Source organism: Bufo gargarizans, chromosome 1, assembly GCF_014858855.1.
Source record: "Bufo gargarizans isolate SCDJY-AF-19 chromosome 1, ASM1485885v1, whole genome shotgun sequence".
Lineage (NCBI taxonomy): Eukaryota > Metazoa > Chordata > Amphibia > Anura > Bufonidae > Bufo > Bufo gargarizans.
This window is the reverse complement of record NC_058080.1, coordinates 213,008,841-213,017,504: the sequence shown is the minus strand read 5'-3', so window position 1 is coordinate 213,017,504 and position 8,664 is coordinate 213,008,841. Positions and strand designations below refer to the sequence as shown.

Genomic DNA, 8,664 nt, shown 5'->3' with positions numbered 1-8,664 from the left:
GCTTCTCCTGCCTGAAGATTGCACTGCATTTTGTGATGACAAGTTTTCTTTTACTTAGTGACCTGGCACTGATCAGACTGGAGTTTGTGTGTGTATTGTGGCTTATAAATATAGTGGTATAATGAAAGCAAGACTAAAATGAGTTTTTTTTTATAGCTTTGCATTTTATTTTTTATCACTGTATTGCACGGTTTTACTCTTAACCATTGCATATGGTTTACATTAATAACTGTTCTTTACAAATCTAGAATTGAATATATCTTTAAGACAATGTTACAGTTGTATGAAAATATATTCTTGAGCTCCTGAAGGGTAAACATCGGTGAGATCAGGTCACTGGAAAGGCACTTGTTAGAATTAGGCTTCATTCACATCTGCACCAGCATTCCATTCTTCTGTTATTTGTCAGAACGGAAGCCAAAGACAGGTCTGTCAGATGACGGACACCAACAACATCGGACGGACCCCTCTGACTATAATAGGGTCTGTTGGGTTTCTGCCATGGTGTATGTCATTTTACTAGAAAACACAGAGTAGCATACTGCATTACTTTGTCTGGCATTTAAGATGAAATCTGTGACGGTGGCTCCTAATGGAACTTCTAACATTGATGTGAACAATGCCTAAGGCATCCTGCGCACCATTGTATCTATATTTGTAAGACTGGTTTCATAGTTTGTGTACAGATTTTTTTCTGCAATCTTTTTTTGTGAAACCAGATGTTAATGCAAAAAAAAAAAACAACAACAACAGAAAAACAGTAAAGTAAGGCCTCTTGAGCACCACTGTATATATTTTGCAGTCCCCAAAAAACAGAACCGCAAAAAATATGGTTGACATCCGTGTGCATTCCATATTTTGCGAAATGGAAAAGCTGGCCCTTCATAGAACAGTACTATCCTTGTCCGTAATGCGACTATTTTTTTGCGGAATAGAAATACGGACATACGGAAACGGAATGCACACGGAGTAACTTCTGTTTTTTTTTTGCGGACCCATTGAAGTGAATAGTTCCGCATACGGTCCACAAAAAAAAAAGGAACGGACACGGAAAGAAAATAAATTTTTGTGCATAAGGCCTAACATAGTTCATCCAGTTCAGCCTGTTAATCTGCAAGTTGTTAACCTGCAAGTAAAAAAATGCATAACATACCCAAAAACTAAAAGTAATATACCTAAGGCCTATTGCACATGACCGTATGGCTTTTTCAGTATTTTGCGGTCCACAAAAAATACGGATGACATCCGTGTGCATTCAGTTTTTTGCGGAACATCTGGCCCCTAATAGAACAGTACTATCATTGTCCGTTATGCGGACAATAACAGGGCATGTTCTATCTTTGAACAGAACCGAAATACGGAAACGGAAAGCATACGGAGTACATTCAGGTTTTTTTTGCGGACCCATTGAAATGAATGGTTCCGTATACAGACCGGAACGGAACGTAAACAAATAACGTTCGTGTGCACAAGGCCTAAGGGTGGTGTCACACTATGTTTTTTTTTTACCAGTTTCTCCTCTACCTTTTTGTGGTATTCATACATTTTTTGCAGTTGAAAATTCTGTGTCCAGATGTAACGTTACACAATAGTGAAATATAAAACGCCCTACAAGCATTGAGGGTTTTTTTCTGTGTATGTTTTAGGATACTATCCTGGCATCTTTTTTTTTTTTGTCCCTTGCTATTCTTTCAAATCGTAGCATGCTCAATGCAATGAATTTTAAGCATTTTACTTTGTAACATTTAAAACATGCATTTTTTTGTGTTTTTGAACAAGCAACAGAAAACACACCATACTTTTCAGGCATTTGCCATACACTGTTGCTTCAACATCTGTCTACAGAATTTTTGACCCCCCTCAAAAAAATAAAAAATAAAATAAAAAAAACTGTTAAAAAATCGCTGCAAACACTGGAGCTACTTTTCTATATACTCCTATATAATTAGCTGTATAATCAGCATGAACATTCTCTGTGGCTTCTGGGGAGACCTAAACATCACTTACCCATCATCGGTCTGCTGGTGGATAGCTATTACAGCTGCAGGGAATGTAAAATGTATCCATGACAGCTGCCTTTTTCGGTCTCTCCCATTTATCAGGATTTTTTTAACTTATACTGAAAAGTAACACCAAACCCCAAGCTTCATCTTTTGATCTTGATCATGGATCACAAATGTACCACAAGGTTCCTGGGTTTTAAAAACATGTGCTTTACATTGGACAATTTATTTTGTTTCAGACATAAATAAGTACCGTTCATTTCTTTCTTTCTTTCTTTACAACATATGTGTATATGCCTTTAAATAAGTCAAGCAAGTTTTAGTTTTTTTTATAGAGAAATGATTTGTCTTTAAATGTGGGCACAAACCAGTGCTATAAAGTGAGCCCTTGGATGCTGTGAACCTGCTCACAAGAGGTCTCGCAGAACACACCACCCAGCACCTAATAGCAGGAGGCAGTGTCAGTTGACGTGTTCTTTTCATATTTCCCATGTGGCTTAAGTAAGAAGTTGACGGATCTCCTTGTGAACACAGCAGAGAAAATCCATGTATGAGTTTCCTCCTAGTAGGCCTTTGTCTTCAACCAATAACTGCCTGAAAGCCATCTCTGCCTTTTCTTTCTGCTTCACTAGGACAAGCTGCAAGACATAAAAACACCGGCTGGTATCAGTGGAATTCACTTGATGAGAATAGACAAATACATTTGTTAACGCTTTTAGATTTTATTTCATTATATATTAAAAGTTTCTACTCATCTACTTTTTGTGGAACCTGTGTTAGGTAATCTACCAGGGCACAAAGGACAGGACTGTGTAGCAGACATCAGAATGAGATGTAAAATCCAGCATCAAAGATTAAAATCGGTATCTTTATGCCTTCATGTCAAAAATGTGCATAAAACTTTACGCGTTTCAGGTCAGCTGTGACCCTTACTCATAGCTGAGCACCCTACTGTAAATGTATAGCACTCTGATTAGGGTAACTGCACACGGTGGAGGTTTATATGCAGAAAATCTGCATAAAAACGGACATAGAAACTGCACCAAAAAAACACTATTTATTGTGTTTTTGGTGCGTTTTTTGTTTGTGGATTTTCTGTTTATGTTAACAACCACATTAAAGTCTAAAGGAATAACCATTGTACAGAAGGTGTGTAATCGCACAAACAATTGACAGGCTGCGGATTTAAAATCTCCACAACCGGTCAATTTCTGCACGGGAGGAAAAGTAAAGTGTACATGAGGACTTCCGGTTCCGGCACCTGCACAGAATGGCAGCTCCTGGCTCCCGGACCGAAAATCGTGATTCATTGCCCCTTCAACATTGGCAACGGGAGCTATTATTGTCAAGAAAATAAGAAACAAGATGCAGATGGAACTTCCGGCTGAGCAAACAGAAGATGCAGATATGGCGCCTAACACTCTGCCACTTTCCACAGTCGAGGGAGACAACTCACCCCCACTAATGGACTCACAAGAAGTACGTACATATGGGGAAATTAATTATACAGGGAGTGCAGAATTATTAGGCAAATGAGTATTTTGACCACATCATCCTCTTTATGCATGTTGTCTTACTCCAAGCTGTATAGGCTCGAAAGCCTACTATCAATTAAGCATATTAGGTGATGTGCATCTCTGTAATGAGAAGGGGTGTGGTCTAATGACATCAACACCCTATATCAGGTGTGCATAATTATTAGGCAACTTCCTTTCCTTTGGCAAAATGGGTCAAAATAAGGACTTGACAGGCTCAGAAAAGTCAAAAATAGTGAGATATCTTGCAGAGGGATGTAGCACTCTTAAAATTGCAAAGCTTCTGAAGCGTTATCATCGAACAATCAAGCGTTTCATTCAAAATAGTCAACAGGGTCGCAAGAAGCGTGTGGAAAAACCAAGGCGCAAAATAACTGCCCATGAACTGAGAAAAGTCAAGCGTGCAGCTGCCAAGATGCCACTTGCCACCAGTTTGGCCATATTTCAGAGCTGCAACATCACTGGAGTGCCCAAAAGCACAAGGTGTGCAATACTCAGAGACATGGCCAAGGTAAGAAAGGCTGAAAGACGACCACCACTGAACAAGACACACAAGCTGAAACGTCAAGACTGGGCCAAGAAATATCTCAAGGTTTTATGGACTGATGAAATGAGAGTGAGTCTTGATGGGCCAGATGGATGGGCCCGTGGCTGGATTGGTAAAGGGCAGAGAGCTCCAGTCCGACTCAGACGCCAGCAAGGTGGAGGTGGAGTACTGGTTTGGGCTGGTATCATCAAAGATGAGCTTGTGGGGTCTTTTCGGGTTGAGGATGGAGTCAAGCTCAACTCCCAGTCCTACTGCCAGTTTCTGGAAGACACCTTCTTCAAGCAGTGGTACAGGAAGAAGTCTGCATCCTTCAAGAAAAACATGATTTTCATGCAGGACAATGCTCCATCACACGCGTCCAAGTACTCCACAGCGTGGCTGGCAAGAAAGGGTATAAAAGAAGAAAATCTAATGACATGGCCTCCTTGTTCACCTGATCTTAACCCCATTGAGAACCTGTGGTCCATCATCAAATGTGAGATTTACAAGGAGGGAAAACAGTACACCTCTCTGAACAGTGTCTGGGAGGCTGTGGTTGCTGCTGCACGCAATGTTGATGGTGAACAGATCAAAACACTGACAGAATCCATGGATGGCAGGCTTTTGAGTGTCCTTGCAAAGAAAGGTGGCTATATTGGTCACTGATTTGTTTTTGTTTTGTTTTTGAATGTCAGAAATGTATATTTGTGAATGTTGAGATGTTATATTGGTTTCACTGGTAAAAATAAATAATTGAAATGGGTATATATTTGTTTTTTGTTAAGTTGCCTAATAATTATGCACAGTAATAGTCACCTGCACACACAGATATCCCCCTAAAATAGCTAAAACTAAAAACAAACTAAAAACTACTTCCAAAAATATTCAGCTTTGATATTAATGAGTTTTTTGGGTTCATTGAGAACATGGTTGTTGTTCAATAATAAAATTAATCCTCAAAAATAAAACTTGCCTAATAATTCTGCTCTCCCTGTAAAGTGCTAGCGATTGAGGTGGCGGCGCAATTAGCCACTGATTTACAAGCCACACTTGCGGCAACCATTAAATTCTTAACGCAACAGATCCATGAGGAAATACAGCAACAGGAGGCCGAAACACGTATACAAACTCTAGAACTTACTTCAGATGAATGCGTTTCACAGATCTGCAATCTTACTCATGAGAATAAAAAGCTCTGGGACCGAGTTGAAGATCTTGAAAATAGATCTCGGAGGAACAATTTGAGGATTGTGGGTCTTTCTGAGTCCGTCCCTGCGAGAGACCTGCACGCTATTGGGAATAACACACGTCTGCAAAGTCGAACGGGCTCATCGGCTTGGCCCGAACAAAGAACAAGCCACCGATACTAATGTTGAGCAAAAGCGCAGACCCAGACAAGTTATAGTCAAATACTTTGGTTTTCAAGATAAAACGGACATCTTGCGCTCTTTAAAGAAGAGGATGGAACCCATCTGAAAGGCTCGAGACTAGTTATTTTCGGAGACTACTCCACAGAGGTTACTAGAAGGAGATGGGCTTTTTTGCCAATATGCTCAGAGCTCTATCAAATACACTCTTGCTTTGTTTTAATGTACCCAGCGGTGCTCAAAATATACAAGGCTCATGGTTCGACGAGCACTTACCTAACTCCAGAAGATGCCGAGACAGAGCTACAGATACCTCTGGAGAAAACCAGCGGCGATTCAAGAATACATGCTCAAAGGAAAGATATAAAATCAGAAGATTGATCCCAAGCTACAAAGAGGCACCTTGAACAGCAGAAGGATTCATTGAAACAACGCGCGACAGGGAACTCCAGGTGGCCTGACTGATTAAACACCAGATTCATATATATGCATATATGTATTCATGAGCAAGCCCTAGTAAAGGGTGAAGCTACAGTAATGGTAATAGTAATGAAATCCTATGCAGGAGACATAAACTGTTTGCACAGTAATCTTTAAGTTTTAAGATTTAAGTTTTATTTTCTCAGCAGTCATGTTTAAAAAGATCAACATTATCTGAATCTTATGGGGGGTCCAGCCCGCACAACCCTATGCAGGCGCACATTGCTATGGCGAAAACACCTAACCAGTTAATCTGCCCTGGAGGCTGGTTTTAAAGTCAGTATAAAACTGAGTCTGCTTGTATAGCACCTACCAGTAGCAATTTGGCTCCAGGAGAAGTATATAGTGGGCTCAGCGTGCATGTTGGTACTTGCATCCCTGGATCCGATGAAAGCTGTAATGGCACCGGACGGGGTTAAAAGCAGAGTGTGCTTGGTGTGCATGCTGTACCTGCGCTCCCTGGACTTTGTGTGGCTGTCGTGGCCCATAACAGGTAGGAACTAGTGTTAGGGACCACTCATTAAGGCGACCTTGACGTGGTGAGTGGCTTATTACGCTTTGGCCAAAATGTACACCAATGCCTTATTCAACATCCAGCATAAAGGCAGGGCAGAGTGCTGGTTGCAGAGTGCGATTGCATTTGTGTTATTGCGTTATTATCTGAATCTTGTTAGACCAATTGATATATATTACTGAGGTCAGGGACCTGAGGAACAGGGGAAAAGAAGATAAGGGTAGATTTAGCCCATTGTTATTGCTATATACGATTACGCCCGCAAGCGGGGAAAAAGTGAAGTCTATATGAAGATAAATGGAGGTTGGAAGAGGGAGGAAAACCTACATTCTTCATTAAGTAAATTTTTGGGTTCAACTGTTTTTTTTTTAATGTTATTGGATTATTTGGGAAAGGGGTACTTCTGGATGTGTACTGATTGGCCCTCCCCGCAGCTTTTCCATGCGGTAGTCCCTTAATGCGGATCATTTCATGGAATGTTAAAGGATTGTGTTCTCCTGCTAAACGCAACATGGTTCTTAAGTATCTACACCGATTTAAACCAGGTATCGCCATGTTGCAAGAAACACACCCGGAAGAGGGTTTTTTTCCCGCATGGAGAAGATGTGGGTTGGAAAGGTAGTGGGGTCACCGTTGGTCGCTAGGAAAGCTCGTACATTGATACTCTTTAATAAAGGTTTAAATTATACACTACTCAAACATGAGAGTGATGATGAAGGCAGATGGCAGAAAGTACACATTAGATCACCAGCAGGTGAATTGTGTCTAATAAATGTCTATGGTTCAAATGGAGAGAACAAATCTTTCTTCAATGATCTAAGTACTTTACTGGGAGTAAACCCTATCTTACATCGCATAGTGGGAGGTGACATGAATGCGGTAGTGGATAGAGAAGATAAAAAGAACTCTAGTAGGGGGGTATGTTTCACAAGGAACTAGAGATTCTGTTTTGGCCACATTTATTCAAGACAATAACGTTATTGATTCATGGTGGCTGGGCAGAGAGTTTACATTTTACTCTAACCCAAACGACTCATGGTCTAGGATTAATCTTATTCTGGTTTCCTCAACTTTACAACCCAGAGTACACCACTCTAAAATACTAGATATGGCTATTTCTGACCATGCTCCAGTACAGTTAGACATAAGGGAACAGATTCAAAGAGGGACAGACTATATATGGCGTTTTCCCTCTTTCTTAAATGGAAATGATAATTTGGCAGACCTGTTGAGGGGTTGGTACCAGGAGTTTAAACCTGATAATGCACAGCATGCAGATAATCCTTCCCTTCTTTGGGAAATGGCGAAGGTAGTATTGCGGGAAGGGGCATAGCTATAGGGGGTGCAGAGGTAGCAGTCGCTACTGGGCCCAGGAGCCTGAGGGGGCCCAAAGACCCTTGTGCCACATAAGAAGACACTGGTATTATGGAAAGTGCTTGCTGGTCAAGTTACGCCTCTGGCTGGAGGGAAGGGGTTAGGTCAAGAATTTGGCATGGGGGGGTGTTGTTATAATTTTTCAATTTTTGCCTCCCTGGTCACAAAGCACTGGGGGAAGGGGTTCCCAAGCTGAAATCTTGCACCAGGGCCCATGAGCCTTTAGCTACCCCCTGATTGCGGGGACAGGTGATTTCCTATGTCCATTCCCTGAAATCCAAAACTAAAACAATGTTAGAAGAAGTCACAGAGAAACCCAGGAAAGCCTATACAACTTTCCTAGCTACCCCCACGGTCAAAAACAAGCAAGAGTGGGTATTGGCTAAAACAGATTTTGAGTTGTGGTATTCACGCTGGGAGGATATGTATAGATCACAAAAATAATCCACTCTGTTTAAATTTAGGAATAAATCCGGGAGATTGCTGGCGAGATTATCTAAAGGGCACCAACTCACTTGCCAACACTTAAGGACCTTCAAGGACATCTTCATATTAAGCCTGAAGAAGTTCTAGATACTTTTCAAACCTTACCAAAATCTCTATGCCAGAGATCCTCCGGCTCAAAACTCCCCAATAAAATTTTTAGATCGAGTCTCTCTCCCAGAGATTCAAGCAAATCAATTGGCGGAGCTCAATAAAGCTATCACAGTTAAAGAGGTTTCTCAAACAATCCGAGCACTGAAACTATGGAAGGCTCCTAGATCTGATGGATATACAGGAGAATTTTATAAAATAATAAGGGAAGATATATCTCAGTTACTGACTGATGGGTATAACAATGTCCTAGAGGGCCAAACTATATCTA

At 41.0% G+C, this 8,664-nt stretch overlaps 1 protein-coding gene across 1 annotated transcript in view; it reads right to left on the bottom strand.

Annotated features, from left to right (window-relative positions):
* Window positions 1-1,310: 1,310 nt before the first annotated feature.
* Window positions 1,311-8,664, bottom strand: part of SEC24D (SEC24 homolog D, COPII coat complex component) — a 90,215-nt gene continuing 82,861 nt past the window's right edge. The window contains exon 23 of the mRNA XM_044305112.1: window positions 1,311-2,641. Coding sequence (XP_044161047.1) covers window positions 2,501-2,641 — 141 coding nt within the window. The 3' untranslated portion in view covers window positions 1,311-2,500. The remainder of the gene's footprint in view (window positions 2,642-8,664) is intronic.